General features: G+C 41.7%; 1 protein-coding gene across 1 annotated transcript; it reads left to right on the top strand.

The window, feature by feature from the left end:
• Positions 1-730: 730 nt before the first annotated feature.
• On the top strand, positions 731-19,208 carry TMEM144 (transmembrane protein 144). The gene is made up of 12 exons (XM_033160583.1): positions 731-1,024; positions 2,544-2,746; positions 4,289-4,411; positions 6,799-6,898; positions 7,615-7,695; positions 8,487-8,565; positions 9,317-9,402; positions 9,650-9,768; positions 11,106-11,225; positions 12,486-12,583; positions 16,279-16,332; positions 18,349-19,208. Exons 2-12 carry the CDS (start codon positions 2,608-2,610, stop codon positions 18,430-18,432), a joined length of 1,083 nt encoding a protein of 360 aa, XP_033016474.1. The 5' UTR covers positions 731-1,024; positions 2,544-2,607; the 3' UTR covers positions 18,433-19,208.
• Positions 19,209-26,831: the final 7,623 nt, after the last annotated feature.

Raw genomic sequence — 26,831 nt, 5'->3', positions numbered from 1 at the left:
TCAATCTTTCCTTGTTTAATTAGATATATGCAGATTCCTGCCTGAAATCTTGGAGAGCAGGGGCAAGGCAGTGCAGACTAGACCTAGACGCTGCAGGGTCGTATGTTGTTTGACTGCAACTCCCATCATCCCCAGCCAGTTTACCTGGCGACCAAGAATGATGGGAAATGAAGTCCACCAAAATCTGGGGACTCCGTGTAGCAATATGGACCAATGATCTGACTTGGTATAAAGCTATCACCTGACTATGGCCCTATGTGTATTGCATCTAGCCCACAAAGGCTGATACATCTTTTAAGTCTTCAAGGGTGTGTGGATGTGTGGGTGCGCGCGCGTGGGTGTGGGTGTTTGTGTGTGTAAGCTGCAAGGGCACACACACGATTACCATTCAGGAATTTCTCTTCTGGTCGACTCCAAAAGAGGAAAACTTTTTAACAACCTTAGCAAGTCTGCCTTAAATAAAAGCCACGTCTTCCTCTTTCCCTTAGCTCCTAATCTCGTGATCACGACGAAGCGCACACGTGGCATTAAATCCATGGCACAGAAAAGAAGGGGGTGCAGAATTGGGTTTAAACCCAGCAGTTTCTCTCGCCCGCCGTCTCTCTTCGGCTTTCCAACGTACCCAAAACCCAAAACTGGCCGGCCAGCCTGCAAAACGTCTCCCAAATGAGCGTATCCCTGGAGGCACATAGTGGGAGGGAAGGTGGGTTGATCACATGAGGACAGGGTGGAGCTCCTCGTTCCCACCCGCAGTTTAGCGTTGACCAGGAAGCAGGATCCGCAAGGGAAGCTTTGTAAGCAAATTCAGGAGGCAGGTTTGCATTTCTGATTGAGAGCACTTGAGCAACTTCTCGGCGAAAGAGGCTGAAGGGCAGAGGAGCAAGTAGGAGCTAAATTCCTTCCGCGTTGCAGGTTTGCAAAGCAAGACTTGGGAGAAGGAGGACCCTGCGGCTGAACTACAGCTCCCATCATCCTTTGCCACCGGCCGTGCTACTGGGAACGGTGGGAGTTGGAGTCCGGCAAGGTCTGTAGGGCCGCGGCTGCCCCATCCCTCCTTTTGGGGGTGGTGAATGGTATAAAATCTGAGGATTTTAGTTCAGTGGCTACTGTGGTGGTTTGTTGTGTGGAAACAACAAATATCAGATTGGGGATTAAATGAAATGTTCTTGTCTAAATGAGTAGACACTGGTGGAACAACTCTGCATGCGAACAGGTTTTGAGACCTGCTCTTGCTCAGTCATGCAATTCACTCCCACAGCATTGACAGGTTTAAAAAAAAAATCGCATGTTTGGACAGGCTTTTCCTGACTCGCAATTTTATGATCACACACTGCTTTTTCATATTATGTATTTACTTTTTGTTTGTAATTTTATTACTGCAGTTTGTGCGAACCGCTTAGAGATTTTGTGGCACTGAGTGATGGCTTTCCACTCTCCATAGCGGCTATTTATTATTTCATTTTTGTGTGTCCGCAAAACACTGTAGCCCCTTTCAGACGTTATGAATGGGGGGGGTGGCATTGCATTGAGCTGCCCTCTCTCCCAGAGCCAGCTCCATATTTTAGGCAGCGCCATGCAAAGTGCCCCCTCCTGGTGTGTGTGTGTGCGGGGGGGGGGTCATTTGTCAGTAGTTCACGGCAAGCTTACCTGGCTTCACTTGGAGGCTTGATCTAACCACCCTTTAAATTCCCACAATGCCTCAGAATGATGCTAAGCTTGGGGCATTGTGGGAAATTCAAAGGGTGACTAAATACAGCTGCCTGATGTTCCATGGAGTAAACCCCCCCCCTTTTATGGGTGCTCAGAGCAGGGATCAGCAATTGGCCCTGCCAGCCCTCTGGAGCTCTGACAGGTGCCTGAGGGTTCATGTGCTGGCTCCAGCCCTCCCCTCCTGAATGCATTTGTTATAAGATGTTAATATTGCCCTCCATCTGTTTGTTTGTTTGTTCGTTTGTTTGTCTAAAGGTGAAAGCAGATCTGATCCCAACATTGCTGTGCCCATGGCACTGTCCCACCATGCAGAACTTCTGAAAGATGAGTCTGTGATGTGTACAACTGCATAAACTTAGGGTTAGGAACCCTGCACTTCTGCAGTTCATGGTGGCATGGAACGCCTGTGCACACACAACTGTCACTGTGTAGGCAATCACCATGATGTTCAATGCATGACAATCAGGAGTGAGACTGCCTGGTGCATCAATGTTGAGGACAAGACTGATGGGCAGAGTTCCACTAACCCCTGCATTCATTGAATATATGCAGTGTGTGTGTGTGTGTGTGTGTGTGTTAGAGAGGGAGAGAGAAGTTGTGTATTACCCTAAATATTAGTGTTAATTATATACTATATATACTATATATATATGAAACCTTCATATTATACATTGCTACAACTCATGCTGCACTTAGATTTATTGTTCAATATCCATAGTAACATGATACTGGAACACAGATCATAGAAGAATTCTAGAATGATTCTTGCATATAGCCATTGGGAATACTTTGCTGAAATGTGTTATTTGTTCAATTTATTTCTCTGGTTCCAGAGCTGCCAGAAACAGGATCCAAGTAGCTCCTTAAAGACTTCTGAGTCTCTCTTGAAGAACAGAGATGGACAGCTGGCAAGGAACCACCAGCCCTGTCAGCAGCAACGTGACAGATCTAACAATTGGTTTCACCTCCTCAGCAATAGCTGTCATCTTGTTTGGAACAAACTTTGTACCAGTTAAGAAATTTGACACTGGTGATGGTAAATGTTTGTGCTTAAACTGAATTGCTATTGTTATACATGGTACATGTTGCAAAATTTCCATACTCTTTAAAACAACAGCCACTTTATATTAGGTTGATGATAGAATCACAGAGTTGGAATATTTATATAACTAAATAAACATTGTTATAAATGGGATTTAGTATTTGACTAATCCTCTAAACAAGCTGAGTAGCTGGTGTTTTCTAGAAGTTATCACACCATCAGCTCAGTTGGTAGAGCATGAGACTCTTAATCTCAGGGTTGTGGGTTCAAGCCCCATGTTGGGCAAAAGATTCCTGCATTGCAGGTATGTGGAGAGTCAATGCAAATGAATTTCCCCTGCTTCTGTTTGCAACAGACGCCAAGCTTTTTTTATAAAATCCAACAAAGCATGCTTTGAATGTTGTTTTTCAGTAAACTACATGTTAAGGTAAACACATGGGTTAAAAAAAAAAAAAAAAAAAAAGCATGCTAAAGCTGGCCACATACGTTCTGAATGCAAAAATAGCCATGGGGCTCTGCACTAAAGTGGGGTCCTTTGCCAGTTTTCCAACTGAAAGTCCTACTCTCTACTGCTTGCTACTGATGGGCTGTGGAAGGTGCTGTTTATTAGCAGCCAGAGCCGTGAGTCAAGTGAAGAGTTCATTCTGGGTTATGAGTTCGAAATAAGGAAAACACATTTATTGCAATATATAGTTTGGTTCCCACAGTTCAGTGGTCTTGATACACTGAAGGGCCATCACTCAGGGGAAGGGCTGTAACTCAGGGATAGAGGGTCCCAGGTTCCATCTGTCAATGTCCAGGTTGTGTAGGGAGTGCCCTATACCTGAATGATTTCCCTCTATCTAAAGATTTGATTCAGTCTAAGGCAGCTTCCTATATTTCTGTGCTCTGCCTTATCATGTTCTCAGTCTATCCACATCTTTTTTTCTAATTAGGCCCTATCTACCTGCTTTTCCCTTAGATCAGTGTTTTTCAACCACTGTTCTGCGGCACACTAGTGTGCCGCGAGATGTTGCCTGGTGTGCCGTGGGAAAAATTGTGTTTATTTGATTCCTATTCAAGAGAATTACTTTATATATAGTCAATATAGGCACAGAGTTAAAAATTTTAACATTTTCTAATGGTGGTGTGCCTCGTGATTTTTTTCATAAAACAAGTGTGCCCTTGCCCAAAAAAGGTTGAAAAACACTGCCTTAGATTATTGTTCTTAATCTATTGCCCACTACTGTGCATTCTCTTCCCCACTTTCAGAGACCCCTTATAACTCAGTTTTCTGACTTCCGCTTCCATACTTTTCCATATTGTTGCCAAGGTGAGGTTTAACACCAGCCAAAGTGATGTTTTCCTTCTGTTTCTGACATCTTCATTTCCCAAATAGTTTGGAAACATTCCGTGATATTGCAGCTGCTCAGCCAAAGACGTCACCACCACCCCCAAATCTCCCAACGCTTCTTATGATGTAGACTAAAACTAAACAGCCATGACTGCAGAATGATCTGTTGTGCTTAATTATTCTTGGGTTTATTTGTTTTCTAGGAATGTTCTTCCAGTGGATTCTCTGTGCCGCTATCTGGATAGTTTCTTTGATTGTTAACCTTATTCAGAACAGCCCTAGATTTTGGCCTCTTGCCATGGTTGGCGGCTCTTTATGGGCTACAGGTATGGCTGAAATAATGCTTACCTTGTCACAATTTAACACCCATGCACATGTGAATCTATGCACCATTTGCAGATTACAGGAATGTTGTAAAATGCAATTGTTAATACTGAGACATATGCACATATTGGCGTCCTTCAAACACTTTTTGTCTTAAGGCAGGATGGGTGGGGCTTTAATGATAACAAGAACAATAGTAATGTTATTATTTATACCCCACTTTCCTGGCTGGGTTGCCACAGCCACTGTGGACGGCTTCCAACACATATACCGTATTTCCCGGCGTATAAGACGACTGGGCGTATAAGACGACCCCCAACCTTTCCAGTTAAAATATAGAGTTTGAGATATACTCGACCGCAGATTCTCCAGCCGGGGTATAAGATGACCCCCGACTTTTGAGAAGATTTTCCTGGATTAAAAAGTAGTCTTATACGCCAGAATATACAGTACTTTACAAGTATTTTTTATTACAAGAAAATAGAACACAGTTAACATTTGCTTTTCATTTTGAAGTAAAACCTGCACTGCCAGCTACTCTGCAGTGTAAACATGCCACTGATTTGACCTTAAGGTGTGCGTCGTGGTTTCAAATAAAAAGCAAGATACCAGGGCAACACTTCGGCAAAGCTTCGTAATAAGCAACGGGGGGGGGGGGATAACACTCCGCATATTACAAGCATATTAGCTCTGCCCACATCCACACCTTGGTTTGCATTCTGATCACCCTCCACAGGCTGAAAAGCGATATTCTGCAGCACAGCGCCACCTGTGCTCTGGGAGGCTTCCTGCACATTTTAGAATCGGGGGGGGGGGGACGACGACTCATGGAGGGTGATCAGAAGGGCAAAGCCAGAGCACTTGTCCTCATGCTCTCTTCCCACCTGTTTACTTAACATGACGAGAGAATGTCTGAAGAGGGCTATTAATTTTGTCTCACATCCATTGCTATGTAATTCAGCATGACGAGAATAATAAATGCTATTGCGTGGTAGAGTGCTTGATCCTACAAGGACTTTCAGGGTTCTTCCAGCTGTGATTTGTGTCTGTTCAGTAGTCATTTTTCCCCCTCTCTGAGATTTCATGTCAAATCACTTAAAGCAGGGGTCCCCAAACTAAGGCCCGGGGGCTGGATGCGGCCCAATTGCCTTCTAAATGCGGCCCGCGGATGGTCCGGGAATCAGCGTGTTTTTACATGAGTAGAATGTGTGCTTTTATTTAAAATGCATCTCTGGGTTATTTGTGGGGCATAGGAATTCGTTCATATTTTTTTTCAAAATATAGTCCCGCCCCCCACAAGGTCTGAGGGACAGCGGACCGGCCCCCTGCTGAAAAAGTTTGCTGACCCCTGACTTAAAGGCTGGTAGAGCTTTAGTATGACTGCTTCAGAAAATAGTGCCAAGTGTGGCATTCAGTTACTGTATTGAAAACACAGGGCTGACCCAGACTTAAGTCTGAATTCAACCCACGGGAAATATTTTAAGTATGTTCAGGAGACTGTAGTGATGTTGCTATGGGATTGTACTGGGCTAAAATCCCCACCTGCCAGCTGCAAAGTCATCAGTCACATGAAAGAGACCTTTGTGCATATGGGGTGCAGAGGTGCATATACATTTGTATGTATTAAGGCCTATTCTGTGAAGCAGGGGCATGGCCAAAAAGAGTAGTGGCAGATATGGCTGCTCAAGGTGGTTTCACAATCTCCAAACACATCGGGTGAATGTGTGGTGGAAGTAATTTGTACCTCCAGCATGTAAACATATGTGAGTACGAAGGAATGACAAATTGTTATCCTCCAGTTCCTTATATATGTTAAGTGGCATGTAATTTGAACAGTTAATGTACCGTACATAAGAGTTGGACACTGTGCACATTCACCAACCCTCATGGCAAATGTGCACATCATCCATCCACAGCGAGGGAATTGTGCGCAATTCCTGGTCAATATACAAAATCCTCAACGGGTTTCGGGAAACGTGTATATATCTTGGTTGAGTTTTGTACATTCTCTGGCCATGATGCATAATCTAGCGCACTAAATGTACAGTGGTACCTCGGGTTACAGACGCTTCAGGTTACAGACTCCGCTACCCCAGAAATAGTACCTCGGGTTAAGAACTTTGCTTCAGGATGAGAACAGAAATTGTGCTGCAGCGGCAGCAGGAGGCCCCATTAGCTGAAGTGGTACCTCAGGTTAAGAACAGTTTCAGGTTAAGAACAGACCTCCAGAACGAATTAAGTTCTTAACCCAAGGTACCACTGTAGTGATTTATTGTAGATTGTGCTTATTAGCAGTTGCATTAATAAAACTGATATAGAGCTACTGTAATAAGATTATACTCTATTAATAATCTGCTAATTTTGCTTTTGTTCTTTTCATACTGTGCAGGTAATATAACAGTTGTCCCCATTGTCAAAACCATTGGGTTGGGCCTTGGTCTCTTAATCTGGGCTTCTTTTAACTTGCTAACTGGCTGGGCAAGTTCAAGGTAAGCACCCTGCATACTTCACCTATAGTATGAGTCATCATTTATGTATTTGTAACATTTAATTAAAAACTACCATTAACAAGACCAATGTCATGACAAAAGCACACACACACCCCCACATACTTCATCGTAATATACAATCTTGCCCCAAAGATCAGGCTCAAAATATTGTCTGGATACTTCCATCCTGATGCAATTTCCTCCCTGATGTAATTTCTCAATATACATTCACAAGTTGACTTCAAGATGTTATTATGTGTATGTCAGATATAATGTCCGCTAGACCCTATAAATCATATGAGGATCCTTAATAGGTTGAATTAAATGTTTCCATGAGCAATTAATAGTTGCTTATATTTTTAAAGTGTTGTTAAAATTTTTGCAGTGTACAAGACTAGCCTCAACTACTAAATATTTTTCAAGACAGTATTTTTATTGTTCAGATGGTACATGAGATCGAGACATCTTTACTTCCAGGAATGGACTCGTTTATATTTTTATATACATCCTTTCAACATGTACAAGAACAAGTCAAACTGCAATGCTGTGACCCTGGGGGAAAAAATCAATGTTCTTTGCCAAGCTATCATCCCCTTGTACTTGTGATTGCCACACACAATTTATTTATGCAAGCTAGATAGCTTTCCCTGCACTTTTCTATGCCCATCTCATTTTGGAAACAATTTAAAAAGAGTTTTTAACCTTTCTGTTCACAGGTTTGGCTGGTTTGGGATTGACCCAGAAGAAGTAGCAAAACCAGCTTTAAACTACATTGGAGCTGGACTTTCAGTATTAAGGTATGCATAATCTAACTATATTTCTATTTTGAAACACTACTTATTCATATAAGAGTGTGTGGGTGCGGGTGCATATATGCAAGTGAATCAGAATTTAAAAACGACTGAGGCAAAGTGAAACTTTTATTCTTTTGAGTCTGCAGGTAAGCATGTGTGTTGAAGGCTGCAATTCCTAACCACATACTAGGTAGGAAGGAAGTCCCATTGGTCCAGTGGAATTTACTTCTCAGTAAATATGCATAGGATAGTACCATTTATGAAGCAATGTTGTCCCTCAGCCAGAGATATTAAAGGATAATGTCTTAACAAATGATTTTAAAAATCAGCAAAATGAAGTAAGGAAGACTAAATCATGTATGATTTAGCAGAGATTCCTGCAATGCAAGGGGTTGGATTAAATAATCACAATTCTATGATTCTTTAAGACACATGCATATATATACACAGAGAGAGAGAGAGAGAGAGCGCATTGGAAGCTGAATGGAATCCATTCCGGAAGCCTGTTCGACTTCCAAAACGTTCAGAAACCAAAGCGTGACTTCCAATTGGCTGCAGGAAGCTCCTGTAGCCAACCAGAAGCCCCGTCAGATGTTCGACTTCCAAAAATAGTTTGCAAACCGGAACACTCACTTCCAGGTTTTCGGCATTCAGGATCCAAAACATTCGAGAACTAAGCTGTCGAAAACCAGGGTACATCTGTGTGTGTGTGTATGTTTGTGTGTGTGTGTACTTACATGCATAAAATGCTACAACATGATGGTGTTTAGTTCATGATGATATTTCATTTGCAGTGCCATCCTGTTTCTTTTCATAAAAAGTGATGTTGAGAGCTCTTCTCCGTCATCTGAGAGCACCCCACTATTAAGACATGTAAGTTTTTGCTTTTGTTCATGGTACACTTCCGTACTAGAAAAAAAGCATTATAACACAGAACTTATTCCAACCGCTTCCTCTTTGTCGTAGCCCCTATGAGGCCTCCTACATTTTTTCACAACTGTAAAGGATATTGGAAAGAAGAGAAAGTACACTTATTTGTGCCCTCTAAGGTTAGGAAGCAAGGAAGATTTAGCAAGACAAACGTATCAGGATATAGCTTCCAATGTTGTTCAATTATCAGTTCAAAAATAAAAATAACTGGGGAGTTGAGAAATCTCTTTCCTTGGACATCCCAGTGTGTGTGAGTGCATTTACATGGTTTTCTGTGTTATCGGTGCATTTTTTTAATAGGGTTACTTACTTGTTTTTTAATATCTATATTTATTGTGTATTTTTGTACCTGCATTAATTTATGCTGTGAGCATCCTTGGGTCCTGTACTAGGAGAAAGCAGGGATGCTGTATTGTTTTAACACTCGATTGTGAGCCGCCCAGAGTGGCTGGGGATACTCAGCCAGATGGGCAGGGTACAAATAATAAATTATTATTATTATTATAAATTATTATAAAGAAAAGAAGAGCGATGAAATGAAATGAATAATATCCGCAGGGGCACCAGCTGCGAATTCTTTAGTTATCAGCTCCTATCAGCTTCTCATCCCCAAGTGAATGAGCATACCTAGCACAATCCAGGTCTGAATGTTTTCAGAAATATTAGCCTTAATAGCTTTCCTTTTCACCAACAGTCAATCAACAGCTCTGAACATAGCACTGAAAACAGGACTGATGCTTCATGGGTAGACCATCTTTCTCCATTGGGAAAGAGAATGATGTAAGTCGGCCTACCTGGCTTCCTGTTTCATGGTTCCTTTGGTGAACTTCACAAGGCAATAAAGACGACAAACTGTAACCATTCTGTGGCAGTGATGAGTGCTCCAGCATCTCTTTCAAGACAGCAATTTCTAGAAAACTACTGGCAGTTCTCCAGCATGTTTTCTGCTGCAGCCCTGCAAACCTTGTAGTGCAATGGGTGTCTTTGAGTTTGTAATATCTTAATCTTTCTTTCTTTTTCCTGGAAGAGGCTGCTCCCTGGCTGTGATAGCTGGAATGTTTTATGGCTCGAGTTTTGTGCCAGTGCTTTACATCAAGGACCACGGCAGAAGGAATGGAACTAAATATACTGGAGCAAGTCAGTTTGGTAAAGGCAGATGAATTGTTTCAATATCAAATCCAAACCAGCAAGAAATTTTGCTCATTCACGTTGTTTGTTTGTTTGTTTTTTTGTTTGTTATAAGTATTAATCACCTCATAATATAGTTTCTCTAGGTCATTGATGAGGCGTTTCTAGCTTGCAGGACTAATTTGGCCCATGACATGGTTTGGCCCAAGCCACAACCACCTGTCCATCACTTGATGTCATATGACATCAGGTGCCAGTCAGATAAAGTCATGGCAGCAAATTTAAAAGAAGGAATTAGGAGCACACTTTCCCAGCCCTAGGATACTGTGCCTTTAAAGCACAGTCTTTCCCTCAAAGAATTCTGGGAACTGTAGTTCACCCCTGACAGAGTTACTGTTCCCAGCAATCCTTAACAAACTGCAGTAGTTCATGCATTGGTGACATCAACATTGAATTACAGCAGTGCACTCTGTGTTGGGCTTCTCTTGCGCTTGACATGAGAACTGCGGTTAGTGCAGAATGCTAGTGCAGTTGCTGATTTCTTACTGGGTAAAGTTTTAAGTTGGTACTATTGTTATATCAAGCCATTAATGGCTTGGGACCCGTTTACTTGCAGAATCACCTTATCCCATACGTACCCACTCAAAGGTTTTGATCTGTGAAACTGTTACCTTCACTGTATTCTTTCCAGCGCTTACAGTCGTACCTCGGGAGTAGATCATCTTGCTAGACTAACGTTTTGGCTCCCGAATGCCGCAAACCCGGAAGTGATTGTTCCAGTTTGCGAACGTTCTTTGGAACCCGAAGGTCCATCGCAGCTTCCGCAGCTTCCAATTGGATGCAGGAGCTTCCAGCAGCCAATCGGAAGCCTTGGTTCCCGAATGCTTTGGAAGTCAAATGGACTTCCAGAACAGATTCTGTTTGACTTCCGAGGTACCACTGTACTTGAAAACCTTTTTCGTTTTGGCAAGCCTATCCAGACACCAGATGCACAGGTGTTGATGTGTTTACATATTTTCTACTGTTATTTTTAATTGCTTTAAAATGTTTTAGAATGGTTTTTAACTATTTCTGTTGATGCTTTTAATATTTGTTGTAAACCACAAAGAAATCATTTAGTTTAAATCAGTGAGACATTTAGTATAGTATTTACAGTCACGTTTACATCGCACATATACACTGAGCAAAGCCTCTTGATCAGCTAAAACTGGGGAAGGCGTTGAAGGCCTTATATGAACAAACGTGTGGCTAAGGTATGAGCAAGACCTTACCAGAAGTAATTGCTGCTTTTCTAGAATATTGTTAACTTCCTAAACATTTTCTACATATGCGTATGCCTCCCATTTTTGTTTCAGATTTAGATTACGTCTTTGCCCACTTCAGTGGCATCTTCCTTACAAGTACCATCTACTTCCTGATCTATTGTGTAGTAATGAAAAATAGACCTAAGGTTTATCCTGAAGCCATCATCCCAGGTAGAATTCTGAAATACATATGCATTGCAGATCACTATTAAACATACTTCGTTCTGTTGCTATTAGACAGATGTAGGCAATGTTTGAGTATGCCACTCTGGGTGCCTTCAAGAGTGCTGAGGTTTCTATCCTGCACACAGTCTTTAAGAGCCCTTTTATTTTTTAAAAAAACCGGAAGGTATTTTGGGAAGGTATTATATTAATAATGTAGTAGTGGCAAAGTAGCCAACACGGTGCTCTCTAGAAGTTGTTGAACGCCAACTCACATCATCTGGACAGCATCTGGAGAGCACTGCACTGGCTCCTCGTGAAAAGAAACCTGTTACATATGGAAGAATACATCTGATCAGCCCATTCAACAAAGAATATGTTTGCATTTGCAAGGATACATACAGCTGTGCCTGCATACAGAAGCAGGTGGGGCGTTTCTGCTGCAGGGAAAGATCAGTGCCCCACCGACTTAGTGCCCCTTAGCTCCTTGAGGGACACAAAGGCTAGTGTTACATAATGGCTTTCACCCCAGGCTAAAAATCAGGTAGTCCCTGCTTCGTATTCATTTCTGACATGAACTCCTGGCAAATTTATGGTGAGCTGTTCTCCTTCAGCCTCAGTTCTGCCCATTTACATTAACCATTACAGGATTGTTGTTAAGAATAGGAAAGTAGCCAGTGCAGGCTAAGAGCTTTGAGCCCTTGAAAGCCCTTTGCAAATGCTGCATGGCCTTAAGATTCGAGCTGGGCAATATATTGGTAATTTGTCTGAAACCCGTATGCCATTCAGATCGCAATGCCCGTTTCAGACATTTTGGGCTGGCAATACATCACACCAGCTCAAATTGCTTGCAGACGGCTCCTTCCTTGGAGGTTTTTAAGCAGAGGTTGGATGGCCATCTGTCATACATGATTTAGCTGATATTCCTGCGTGGCAGGGGGTTGGACTAGATCAGCAATCAGCAACCTTTTCCAGCCGTGGGTTGGTCAACCATGTGGTGGGCCGGACTATATGGGGGGGGGGGTGAACAAAATCCTATGCCCCACAAATAACCCAGAGATGCATTTTAAATAAAAGGACACATTCTACTCATGTAAAAACACGCTGATTCCTGGACCGTCCATGGGCCGGATTGAGAAGGCGATTGGGCCGCATCCAGCCCATGGTTCTTAGGTTGCCTATCCCTGTACTAGATGGCTCCCGGGGTCCCTTCCAAGTCTGTATTGCTATGATTTCTATGGGTAATAATATATGCTTATTTGTTGTCAGGATTTGTTTCTGGTGTATTGTGGGCGATCGCCACTTCCTGCTGGTTCCTAGCAAATCATTACCTCAGTGCTGTGGTCAGCTTTCCAATAATCACAGCGGTAAGTACCAAAGAAGGACCTGCTCATGAACTTAGGTTGCAAAGGGTGGGCTCTTTTGCATATCAAACCACATATACACCCCACTCCTGCCTTTTTGTGGAGGTTTCACGTACAATAGAGTGTCATGAAATTCTACTCAATATTGATCCAAAGCAGAACTCCGACGTATAGTTAGCAGATTTAAAAAAACAAAACAAAACAAAACCGTTGCAGGATTCCCAAAAAAATAGATCAGAGGCAATTATATTTCATCCAGCAGAGCTTTACTGCTACTGAAGGCAAATGAGCATAATGGTCACAAATCCAATACATTCAGGATTGGCACTGTCCATAAGAAATCCAGTCGCAGCACACCCAACTTAAACTTACAATAACTTGTAAAAAGTCTAAAACCTTAACACTATATACAGAACACCACATCAGAAGGAAAAGAGAGAGAAAGAGAAAGAGAAACCTAGGCTCCTTCTGGCCTTACTTTTATAGTAAGCATGACCTTGACTGAAACAGAACCAGTTTAAGCCAGCTGTTCTCAGTTTCTCTGAAGGAATAACCCAGACATCATGAACCTTCTGCTTGATTCTTTCACACAGAGAAGCTTCCAAACCCTCTTGAATTAATTGGAAAAGGAAAGATCTCTATACATCAGATCAATACTTTCCAACCTAAGAAATGCAAACTGACACAGAGGTGGGCAGACGTCAGGCTTGTGGGATCTACTTTTGCTTTTTACTGTAACCACAAGATCTGCCAATCAGGCATGGTGCAAAAGAATTCTGAGCCCTGGAATTTGGTTTGGGCACCAACTCTGAATAGCCTGAACCCATATAGCCTGAATATCTCGGTTGACTAGAGTGTGGTGCTGACAGTGCCAAGGTTGCAGGTTCAATCTCTGTACAGGACAGCTGCATATTCCTGCATTGCAGGGGGTTGGACTAGATGATCCTCAGGGTCCCTTCCAACACCTACAATTCTATAATCCTAACTGAACTGAGCCCCCACAAAAAATACACTCCTGGTTACACGCATTTTTCAATTTCAGTTGTATGATTTAGGGTTGGGGAAGTCATTTTGTTTCTGCCATTGTTAAATCATTAGCAGTCAGGAATCCTAATATATCTACTGCAAATCACCCAGAAATACACATCTGCCCTCTTCCAGCTCTGACATACAACAACCATTACGTTCCTCTCATTTGCCTTTTCTTTTAAGGGAATGTGCTTTCATCTCTCTAGCATCTGTTGCATTCTGCTTGACCATGCTCATTCTGATGGAAAGCAAGGTGGTCGGAATCTTCATGCTGTTAGAGAAGGCTCCCCGACCTGCACACCTATGAGGAACCCCTAAATGGGAAAGGAAGCAGTAGGCATTACTTTCTATGGGGAAGCGCGCCTTGGTTTTGGAATGCTTTGTTTTTGGAACAGACTTTCAGAACAGATTGTTGCTGTTGTTCAGTCGTTCAGTCATGTCCGACTCTTCGTGACCCCATGGACCAGAGCACGCCAGGCACCCCTATCCTCCACTGCCTCCCGCACTTTGGCCAAACTCATGCCAGTCGCTTCGAGAACCCTGTCCAACCATCTCATCCTCTGTTGTCCCCTTCTCCTTGTGCCCTCCATCTTTCCCAACATCAGGGTCTTTTCCAGGGAGTCTTCTCTTCTCATGAGGTGGCCAAAGTATTGGAGCCTCAACTTCAGGATCTGCCCTTCCAGTGAGCACTCAGGACTGATTTCTTTAAGGATGGATATGTTTGATCTTTTTGCAGTTCATGGGACTCTCAAGAGTCTCCTCTTCAGAACAGATTAAGTTTGAGAACAACACACAATTGTAACATAAAGTCTCCTTGCAGTGTTCCAACACACACTAGGCTCTGGCCAAGGGCAAATTGACTTCAAACACATGTGCATTTATACTTTAGATTGTGCTGAATCACTCTCACTTGCTTAGCTAGTTGCAGGTGCAGGAGAAACACACCCAGAATTAACCAGCACACCTAACTTAACCCCTTTTTGTCCCTTTTCTCTTCATTCATAAACCCTGGTACGTACATTACAGAACTCCTCAAAATAGCTCTCTCAAGCAAATACAGAGATGGGGGAGCTCAGAGAAGAGTGTGCTGTTTCATAGCCCATTGACCCCTTTAGGGATGAAGGAAAAGTTCAAAGCAGCCATTGAGAGGAACTGTGTTAGGGATTGTGTCAGGGGAGGGGCAAGCTGCTCTCTTTATTCTCCAACCCCCTCCCCAGTTGAGAAGAGGGAAGGGATAAAAAGTCCTTCCCTCCACAAGCACCACTTTTCATCATGGCAGTCTGCAGTTGCACCTGTCCTATTGACTTATAGGATGCAGTAAATTATAACAAGCTGCAGAGATGAGGATCACTCAGCACATATATCTTGTCCTTTTCCAGAAGGAGGAAATTGGAGATACTTCTGAGCCATTTTGAGATAAAATGTGCAGGGGCAGCTGAGGTCAAAGCTGGCAATAGAAAAGAAATTCCAATAAATTTTCTGGCTGCCGCACAGCAAGGTACTAAAAATAGGAACCTTTGTACTTCATTTATGGAAATGGATGTCTGGGATGAGCAGCAAGGTAACTAAGATTGGAAACACCTTGAAAAGCAGTGGGGAAATTGTGCTCTAGACATGGGCGGGGAGGCAGGGGGGAGAAGGAAAGCCACTTTCAGAGCAAAGCCTATTATAGATGTTGTGCATGGGCATCTTTCAGCCTGGATGTCTGTGACCCGGATGTCTGTTAAATGTGCAAAGAGTAACCTGGCAAGCTTGGAGTAAATCCACTTTAATTCAGTGGTGCTTGCATCTGAGTAGACATATATAGGATTGCAACTGTAAATGTGTCTTTGCATATAGAAAAAACAAAAAAATAAATAAATAAATTCCTGCCAGTAGCATCTTAGAGACCAACTAAATTTGTTCTTGGTGTGAGCTTTCGTGTGCATGCACACTTCTTCATATACATGCACACGAAAGCTCATACCAAGAACAAATTTAGTTGGTCTCTAAGGTGCTACTGGAAGGTATTTTTTATTTTATTTTGTTTTGACTATGGCAGACCAACACGGCTACCTACCTGTATTTGAATATAGAGTCATAGAACTGTAGAGTTGGAAGGGACCACGAGGGTCATCTAGCTCAACCCCCCTGCAAAGGAGCCTCCAGATTGTTTCTAGTATGGAATTCAGTTAAATATCAGCATAATCTGGTTTTGCCATTGCAGCTAATTTGGAGCTCTCGCCAAACAAACCCGCTCCCCCACTCAAAAAAGGGGGGGCTTTGTGATAAGAAAAGTGACAGAGAAGCATACTGGAAAATGTGGGATAACACTTGGTTGATGCAACATCCTCTATCCTCCCGACAACAAACAAATCCGAATGGATTCTCAATAAAACACAGGCATCTAACCTCCCTGCAAACATATCAGGATGATGGCTCAATAAAGCAGGTAATCTGGAAGTGCCCCCCAGAGGTTTGTTTTGTTTTTGCGGGATTGGCATGCCTTTTATTAAAGGCCATTATCTTCTCACATGCTTCCTTCTGTCGTCATCATGAGCAACAATTTAGCACACGGTTAGGTTTTAGTGAAGGAAAGATTGAATTTAAGTAAGATAATTGGGCTCTAGCAAATCCTCATGAACAAATGCTATTATGATTATTCATCGTGTATTAAACTTGTTCTCTAGGGTCCTGGCTTTATAGCTGCAATGTGGGGAGTCCTGGTATTTAAAGAAATAAAGGTAAGGGCTGCAACGTGTTCCTCTCATCTTTGATGTATCTGCATCTGAAAAATGACGCTTGGGAACTTCTAAGTAGCTGGGGGGAAAGAGGCAGGCAAATCTAGAGATTTCTTTCTTTCTTTCTCCCTAGTAATACTAGATCCCGAGGTCATCCATTGAAGCTGCAACGTTGGAGGTTCAGAATGATTCTTCCCACAGCACATAGATAAACTATGGTGTTTGCTGCTATGTGACCACCAACCATCATGGCTTAAAAAGACCCCATTTAGACAAATTTATGGTGGATAAGTCTTCTCATAGCTACTAGTTTTTTCGTGGCTACGTGCGTAACAAAATTCCCAGTGACAGCTTCCGCTAAGGAAAGGAATTTCCTTATGTTATGCATTTATATTATATTGTTTGTTGTGTTCTATGTTGTGAATCACCCTCTGGTCCTTTAAATGAAGGATGGCATATGCATTTTAAACATTAAAATAAATAAATCCAAGCTTTTGAGAAGGGCAGCTTGTAGTGAGGCAGCATACATACATACATACATACACTCACACACTAATACACCACTATTCTCCTTACTGGGACGTGGGTGTCGCTGTGGTCTAAACCACAGAACATAGGACTTACCAACCAGAAGGTCGGCGGTTTGAAACCCCGCGATGGGGTGAGCTCCCGTTGTTCGGTCCCAGCTTCTTCCCACCTAGCAGTTCAAAAGCACGTCAAGTGCAATTAGATAAATGGGTACCGCTTTGGCGGGAAGGTAAACAGCGTTTTTGTGCACTGCTCTGGTTCGCCAGAAGCAGCTTAGCCATGCTGGCCACATGATCCGGAAGCTGTCTGCGGACAAACGCCGGCTCCCTTGGCCTATAGAGCGAGATGAGTGCCACAACCCCAGAGTCGTCCGCGACTGGACCTACTGGTCAGGGGTACCTTTACCTTTACTTATTCTCCTTACTGGTTCCGGGTTTGAAAGAATAAACCCCCACCTGAAACACTGTGGGAGACTACTGGGAAATGTCCCCAAGAAGGACGTTGTGGCAGCATAATGGGGAGAGGCAAGGACCTCCTCCTCTGCACCCCTTTCCAGTGCTTCAGTTTTCCTAGAATGAGCAGCTGTTGGAATTTGTTGCCCCATGTCCGTGTATAACGTCTAGTCCTGTCTTTCCTTGCTGCATTGAACCAGCCTATTTTCCCTACATGGGTGTGTTTGTTTACATTCAGGAATGGCTCATCCAGTGGGGCAGAGACAAAGCAATAGTCTCCTGGCAGCAGCATTGCTACAACTCACCCAGCAAAGTTGGGTGGATGGGTATGTACCGGTAGGAGTGCCAGATGGGCTCTACCATTGTGCCCACCCAGTCCTGACCTTTCTGCCACCTTGATTCTCTACCTCTGGATGAGTGTCTGCAGCTGATACTGCTGCTGCTGCTGCGAGGCTGTTAGTGGCACTCCACCCTGCTGGATGAGCTGCCCCTCCACACGTTACTATCACATTTATATCTCACCCATGCTCCAAGGAGCTCAAGGCAGTATATGTTAGGCCGAGAGATAATGACTGGCCCACCAAGATCACTCTGTATAAGAAAGGGACCCAGGTGTCTGCAGTTCAAGTTCAACACTCAAACTGATGTTACATACTGTTTCATACAGGTAATTTGGCCAGATAAATTTGACTAAGCAAACATTATCTGACCGCTACCATTTGTATAATGTGTTCCGACAAACGCATATCTTACCATACAGTAAAGTTGTCGGTGTGCAGCATTTTGCAAATAATGCAATACCAAGTCTGACTCCTGGAAAATAATGCCACTTCTCTTTCTTCCCCCACATCCCAGGGGGGTAGTCTGAAGGTACATGAGGGCACCACCTTGCTGAAACCAGGCAGGTCTGGGTCTGGTGAGGCTGGGACCCCCTAGGAACCAGAGTAGGCCGTCTTGGAGGTCATAATGGTCGAAAGGCAAGATACAAATGTAATAACATTTGGAAAATAACAAATAATCCCTTTCTATGTCTATGCAGGGGCTGAAAAACTATCTGTTGCTTCTAATAGCATTTTGTGTTATTTTGGCTGGGTCGCTCTCGACAGCTTTTTCTAAAGTCTGAAGAACCACTGCCTGAACCAGCAGGTGGAGCTGTGGCTTAAGACACGAAAGAGAAGATAATTTTCTTGGATCACTAATATCATCACTCTCTCCAGAGAGCCAAGGGGCAAAAGTCCATAGAGCAAGAACTTTTTGTGGGAAATGCGAGGCATTCATCATGTTTTCCACATTTGAGAAGATAAGGGGAAACCTTTTCATGTTCTCTCAGCTGGATGATTATGGGCTGAAATCCAGGTCAGAGGTTTTAATGATCCCATAATGTTTTGTGTTACGGTTTGTTGTTTATTGGGGTGAGGGTAACGTATAAAAGGAAGAGCTCAGTGAAGTGTAAGTGCTGATTACTATGCAGAGGAGTAATGCCTGTGTTGGGGCATTGCATCTTGCTTTTATTTCTAATACAGGACCTGTTAATAAAGACCATCACCCAGATACTCCACCTTTAGAAAAAGACACACAGAGTTTGCTCAGCAAACAGACTGATGAAGAGTTCTGGAGAACTCTAAAGCTTCCTCACCACTTTATACAACATTTTGATATACCCTTGTAGATTTTGTTTTGCTTTCTTTTTACTGAACCCAGCATAGCTACCAAAAAATTTCTGGACCATCCTGTTGAGGGAGCACAATGCACCAACCCTGTTGAAGCCAAGCAGGTATGGCTTTGGTCATTGCTTGGATGAGAGACCATCTGGGAATCTTGTGTAAGCCATGTTGAGTTCCATAATGGAAAAAAAGATGGGAGATAAATGTACTGAACAAATAAAGAATTTTAAGCGTGCCCAAGGGCCTGCACTGGAGGCCATTCCCAAAGTTTGGGCAATTTCAGGGGAATTGACCAGCTTCAAACATTAGGATGGGCAATCATCCTAATGGTTTGAGATGTTTGGCAGTGGAAGAATCTGCCTCGAGAGATTTTGGGCTGTCCTTCACTGGAGTTATTTAAGCTGAGTCCGGACAGTCATCTACAGTGGTGCTGCAATGAGATTGAACCCTGCTTCCCCTCCAAAATGGGATCACCTCTATACATTCCTCCTCCTATCAGCAAAGCTGTTATGATATATATGTTTACTGTCAAGATGTGGAACGTTGTAAATAAATAGGTGGAGATGGGTGAAAATAATATTTCTAATTTGATGAGGCTGACTAAAAGGATTAAGAATGTTTATCCAAGTACTGATGTGGTGAGAAAGATGAACAGGTATACTCTTGGCTTGGAAGAGTAACAGAACATGGCAGAACAAGGGCAATTGACCACACCCTTGGACTGGACTGAGAATTACATTTTGCTAACCAGAAGGAAAAATTAGGATTAAAAACACTTAGCAGGGCCTTGGATCCGGTCGAGCGGTTTTTATCTGATTTTTAGCTTATCCTTAATTTTAATTAATTTTTGGATATTTTATATGGCTATTTTGAAACAGTTTTTTTACTGATAATTTCATTTTCTAAATGACCTTGAGGTTTCATTACAACCAAACAGTATAGAAACCTTGTGAAAATAAAACCATAGCACCATTTCCAGTGAAATTACTGAGTTTGCCAGTTTAGACCATGAAACTGCCCAGCCTTGATTGACAGGCCTAGAGAAGGAAGAAGATGAAAGGTATACCGGTAATAAAGATGCTTTCATTCCTTGTGCATTACCTGTTCTGTTTCCAATTCTAGTCCATCTGCTGCCCTTAATTATTATGTTCCAGGCAATTTCTAGGTAGCAAACATACCATCTGTTGTGTCTGTCACCCCGCTGACTTTCTGTATCAGTGGTTTAACTAACAAAGGTCTAGCTGTAATTAATTTTGGCTCCATGAGACAGAAAAGCATTTCCTTATGGAATCCCATTCCCTCTATAAACAGCTTGATATTGGCCTGTATCCAGGCCTCCCTTTGGGTAGCATGTGTTGACAGAACAATCCCTGATAATCATGGATTAAAAAAAAAAAAAGCATCCTTCCTCAAACCTTTGAATCCCGGTTTTTGACTTGGTTATGGGATGAATATGCTTTTTGTAATTAGGGTGAATTATCTGGGCTTGGAGATTGACAGGGGGAAATACATCATCCAAGTTGTTTCTGTTATATCTGTAGCTTATTTTGGATCATCTGGTGGAAGCATCTTCATTTTAAATGAAGCTCATGCACTTGAGAAAGATGCAGAATAAAGTGGACGGGGGGGGGAATCCACATTTGCTTGTACAAGGGGTGTATTTTGGTTTTTTGAAAATCATTTTTATTTGATTTTACTAGTGCAACTTAGTTACAATACCAAATGCATATCCATAAAATGAGATTTCTCCGAATCTCGCAACTCCCCCCCCATCCCCTCCATGGCTCCTATTGTCAACATTTCCAACTCCATATTATTTCATAGTCTATATTTTGTATCTATCCATATTATCCATAATATTTGTTACATTACAAGTGGTATTAAAATCCTGCTAATGTTTTCATCTGCTTACAGTGGTCTCCTAAATAAATTACAAACTTTAACCATTCTTTCTTGAATTTCTTGTCTTCTTGGTCTCTGAGTTTCCTGGTTAGTTTTGCCATTTCAGCATAGTCTAACAGCTTAGTTTGCCATTCCTCTCTGGTGGGCCTCTTTCTTCTTTCCATCTCTGGGCTAGCAGCATCCATGCTGCTGTTGTCACATATATAAAAAGCCTTTTCTGTTCCTTTGGGTATGTCGGTTTTTTTAATAAATGCTATTTTAAACATTTCCCCCCCAATTCATATATCATTTCCCAGAAAGCCTTTATTACTTTACAAGACCACCACATATTATAAAGGATACCTTCTTTTTCTTTACACTGCCAGCAGGTATTTGTACTTGTTTTATACATTTTTGCTAATTTACTAGGAGTTAAATACCACCGGTACATCAGTTACAAGTGTTTTTAAGGTCTGCGCTGCCAGTCTCCTTTGAGACCATGACAGCATGCTTGCAAACCACACACTTCTGGGCAGTGAATGATTGAGGTCAAGCAAGAGGGAGGATATGCACATACACCACCTCAGTGGTGTTGGGAATCCTGTTCAATCAGGGTTCACTTCCCTATGGCAGGAGCCCTATGCACATACTGTATATCTTACCTGTTTGTCGGTCCCAGCCAACTAGCTCCAGTTGGCCCCAGCCATCTACCAATCATCATCTAGCATATCTGTTATCAAATGCTGTTTATCTTACTACTTTTATGCTTCACTTCAAATCTAACTCAAGCAGAAAGAATAGGAGATGCAGCATGGCAAAATAAGTCGGTTTATGAGCTGAGAGCAACTCTGTTCTTCATAGGAGCCTTTACTGAAAGGTTAAATAATTTTTGTTATATTATTATTATTACCATCCTGCTCCTCCACTGTATTTTGTAAACTGAATTTTGCCTTCACTGTTTTACTCATTCCATTACTCAGTAGCCCAAGCATTGTTCTAAAATTGGAGCAATCAATACTCATTCAGTTGCAGGACTGCCTCAAGCTGCATGTTGCTTTTTCCCCTCTAAAAGCATACTTATACAAAAATGAATGCTGCTGATCATCTGATTTATTTTGTTATTATATTCTGTCCCTCTTGTCTAACCGTTCACGCCGAGGGTGGGTCTTTGACCTTTGTGTCTATGAATATATGCTGCTACATCTCATTTGTGCTTACTTTGAATATTGTGGGATTGCCTTCTTAAACCACCTTTTTAAGCAGATCTGAGGGCTGATTCATAGAATCTTGGAGTTGAAAGGGACCCAAGGGTCATCTAGTCCAACCCCCTGCAATGCAGGAATTTCAGCTAAATTGGCCATTCACACACTTGCATCATTTCATGATTCAGAACTGAATGTTTGGATCCTATTGTCGGGTCATGTGAGCTAGTGAAAGTTCTGCCTAGTGATACTTGGTTTGTGATGGCCATGTCTCACAGTGTTTCAGCCCTGTTGTGATAAAAGACACCTGTGAGAACTCACCATTTATTTGCTTGTCATCAAAAGCCAAAATTCTGCAGCCAAATGCAAGTCAATCATAAAATCTGCAAATTACTGAAGTTTTGTTTTAAGCCTTCATTTTCTAAACCATGAATAGTTCATGGAATATATTTCAGAATAGAAACAGCAGGAATTCATTCTAAATTATGACATGACATATATGATTTCTGTTTCCACCGGTGCCATTTTTTAAATAATACTCATAAAGCAAATAATAAAGCAAATATTTGAAAAGGGGGGAAATGTTTATGTCACTGCTGTTGGTTTCATTGGATTGAAACCAACAGCAGTGACATCAGTGTCACAGGGCCAGAAATGTAGGAACCAATGAGGCAGAAAAGCATCCCTCTTATCTTTAAATGTGCAACCTTTAGATAATGGGAAAGAACTAGAATGGTTATGCTACTAAAATGCATAATGGAATAGGCTTGGTTTTTTTAAAAGATAAACAGAAGTTTATCAGAAAGGGTTGACTCATCTACCAGGTTACTAGCAAAGTTAATCAGGGAATTTGTATTTATTCTAGCCTTTTTTAGCATTTACTTACAAAATCTTAGACCAGTTTTATTCCATTTTCCCTGTACTTGGAGACCAAAACACATCGCCAAATACCAGATACGTATCAGCTTCAAGTTTAATTGTAAATCCTGCCTTAAAATTAAGGTCACTTAAGGCAGAGATGCAGAACTGTGGCCCTTTATCTATTGGACTCCTTTCACCCCTGACCATTGGCTGGGTCCAAAAACATCTGGAGGGTCACAGCTTCCCAGTCACTGATTTAAAGGCATAGTGAACCTAGTCCTAGCCTAGGAATTGAGGTGCTGCAAGCAACTTTCTCTGGACCAAGTTGAGCTGGGTTCTTGTGCAGTTCGTTCAGCCACAGAATGCATTGTATGTATAAGCTAGTGTATGTATGTATATGCTATGGCCAACTCTACTACAGATACCCTTTTCTTTCAATAGAAATAGCCAACAACGTAAGCACAACAAAGCATTTTATCTGTAAGGACTCAGCTATACAGCTGCAAATAAAACGTTTTAAGTTTGTTTTAAGTGTAATATACACTGTGAGACAAGATGGTGATGGTGAGCCTTATGGAAAATTCAATGTATTTTTTTTAAAAAAAAACACTTTAAAAAAAAAATTAAAAGCATTTTCAGAATGATTTTTATATGTGTGTAGATTCCACCTAAGATTGTAAAGCAATTTTATTTATACATCAACCTAACTAAACATATCACCAAGCTTCTTGGAGGAAACCACAGAAATCACTGTTGCCTCATAGTGAACTGGGAATTTGGTTGTCTTACAAATTAGAAAATACTGTGTTTCTTTAACTGTAAGGAAGATCCTACATTTGGCAAAGTTGAACGTTTGTTCCTTAAGCACTGAGACAAATAGCCAACTAGATAGGGCAAAGGCAGTAAGTAAGACGTGGAAATGAAACAGACATATTCCTCATGTTGTTGAAGAATCCTTGGAAAGCAAATTAATTAACCAGCTACCACCCTTCTGAAGCAGGGATGGGGAATCGGTGGCCTTGGATACCCAAGTCCCAGCCATTGGCCACGTGGACTAGGGCTGATTGGAGCTGGAGTCCAACAACATATGGAGGGCACCATGTTGGTGGTAAGGTGTCTGTCATTATGAAGGATAAAAGGCACTGTGTGTCTTAAGTTTACTTTTACTGGGGGGGGGGGGACAACTCACAAGTGTTTTTTAGGACCTGTCCTTTTACATACAGCACTGCTAGTTTCCTTTGAGTTTGGAGGGTTAGGTGCCCCAGAAGAGAAAAGATGTAAACACCTGGCGACTGTCCTGACATCTACTGGCAGGTGAAAGGGAACCATCTGGGATGAAGGCCATTGCCTAACTGTTTTCATTCTGTAGTTCCAGAGGCACTCGAGCACATTCCCGTTAGCTTCCCTGGTCATTTGCCCAAGCAAAATATTTTTTTTGAAGTCCCTTTCTATGATTTAGTCTGAATTTGAAATATCTCATTTAATCTTGAAAAGCAGAAGATAGAGGCAAAAACATTTCCTTTTCAGCACTGATTTGTGTTGAAGGGAAAACATTTAAGCGCATTATTAATTATAATGTGCCAATGAAGCACATTAAAGCATTAAGCAATGTCCTATATTGCAGCAGGTGTGAGTTTAGCAGTTAACCTTGGTTACGTGACCTAAAATTAAACTGCTCAGGAAGAATACATTCACACCGTTGGATTGACTTTTCCTAATAAAATTCAATTTGTTCCTAATCTAATTAACCCCAACTCAGAATTGCCACTTTTAATTCACAAAAAGGAGAGGTGAATGCAACGCACCAAGCAGATAGGTTAGGGAACTCCCTTTCATTCTAAAAATGAAGCCCATGATGAGCAAAGACACCATGGTGTTTTTTTTCCTGAGTGCCATACAGACATCAAAATGAGCACAGACCTGGAAGAAATCACCTTTGAATCAATGGCCAAGACTTCAGTTAGTGGATATGTTCCGATTTATATTTATGATGTTCTGTCCCCTGATGGTTGCCCCAAATAACCAGATCGTATCTTCCCATAGTCTTCCAAATATCTTGGAAGAACTGTGATCACTGTACTGCCAGTAATCAAATGTTCTTGATGTAGGTTTCATACAGCATCCGAATCATGCTCTGCCACTCAGCTATGGCCCTTCCTCATACCTGGGACTTGGCAAAACAATTATGGAATTGTCTATTGGTTGCTAGCTAGCAAAGAAGGCTGGCTATAGCTTTGATTCCACTTACAAGTTTCTGCGACAGAAAAATCATTAAATTGTACAACTGAAATAAATGGTAGTGTAAATCTACACATTTATTTATAACTTGAGAAAGTATCAAATATTCCATCTATTCCAATAATCATTCTGAAAAGCGTGATATTCTTGCTGCATGTATATTGGAATCTCTTTCCAAATATTTTGTTTCATTGCTTTGTTTGTTACTGGTTGATGAAAGGAATCATTTTAAAATTGAATGCCTAATGTAATGATACATTTCAGCCAACATAATCTTGGTGCCCGAATTTAAAATAAATAAAATGGTTTAAAACATTCTTCCAGCTTCAGAAGCAAAGGATCATATTTTTAGAAAGTGTGAAATTATTCCTTTCAGTATTTTCCATGCTCTCATCTCTAAACACAACATGTACCAAAAGTACAATCAGACAATGTGTCTGGAGGAACCTCTCCAAATTGACACTACGCATGGACCTTAAATAAATCTTTTTGGACTTTTATAAGATCATGACCTGGCTAAACTAAATAAAAATAGGTCTAAAAACAAGCAATCAGTGCTGGAGATGCAAAACTTCAAATGCAAAATGTATTTCACAAACTGAGCTAGCTAAGCCAAGAGGGTCAAGCCCTTCAGACAAATTAATAAGCTTTTGTCCTTATTTGAACCAGTGTTATTACATGAATTCCTTATTACAGGCAACCACTATGTGGTTGTTGAGTGGCCATTTTGTGAAAGACCCTACAACACCATAACAGTAAACATAAACAGAGCTGTTGAAATATTTTACAGGGTCAATTGTTATATTGTCAGGGGGCAAGTTCTAATCAGTACAATTATAAAGACTTGTAAAAGAGATGAGCCCTCAGCTGTTCTTTCTGTGAGAGGAGAAAGTCTCAGAACCCAAGTATTCATTTGAGAAGACAGATAATCCTCAAATAATCCTCCTTTTATTTTTCAAGGCACCTCCATTTGCCTTGCTTCCTCTCTGTTTTTTTGCTCATTTGTCTAGTTTTCCACTTTCCTGGGATAGCTCAGTCGGTAGAATATGAGACACTTAATCTCAGGGTTGTGGGTTCGAGCCCCATGTTGGGAAAAAGATTCCTGCATTGCAGAAGTTGGACTTGGTGAACTCTGTGGTCTCTTCCAACTAGTCAACTGTGGTCTCTTCCAACTAGTCTCTTCCAACTAGTTCCAACTATTCCTTTCTTTCTTCCTTCCTGCCTGCCTGCTTGCCTGCCTGCCTGTCTCTTCTCTTTCTCTCTGTTACTAAAAGTTTGGGGAGGTTGTGAGAGTTGGCTCCTTGGTGGTGGTGGGGAGTTTAGAATAAACCCTGCTCTGGAGAGATTCAACACCTGCATATTCATCACTCACTATCTAATTTCTTGAAGTCTTAACTGAAGAGTGGCAGCTGAAGAGTGTGCTAACAGCCCCCACTGTTATTGTGGTACACAACTTATGTGAATGGTGGCCTGTTTCTCACACACAGGAGGCATCACTTGATCTTGTAGTCAGTGAGTGATGAACATGAATGTGGTTAACACTTTACTCCAAGGATTTCCGTATGATATGAGTCCCTTTGGTTCTCTTCAACCTTTATCCCTCTGTGCATTTTGCCATGCTTCTTTGTATCCTTGAACATGCTTCTCATTATTTTCCAAAAGGCCCTTCATTCTCA

The sequence above is a fragment of the Lacerta agilis genome, chromosome 9, assembly GCF_009819535.1.
Source record: "Lacerta agilis isolate rLacAgi1 chromosome 9, rLacAgi1.pri, whole genome shotgun sequence".
Taxonomy (NCBI): Eukaryota; Metazoa; Chordata; class Lepidosauria; order Squamata; family Lacertidae; genus Lacerta; species Lacerta agilis.
This window is presented reverse-complemented; position numbering and strand designations above follow the sequence as displayed.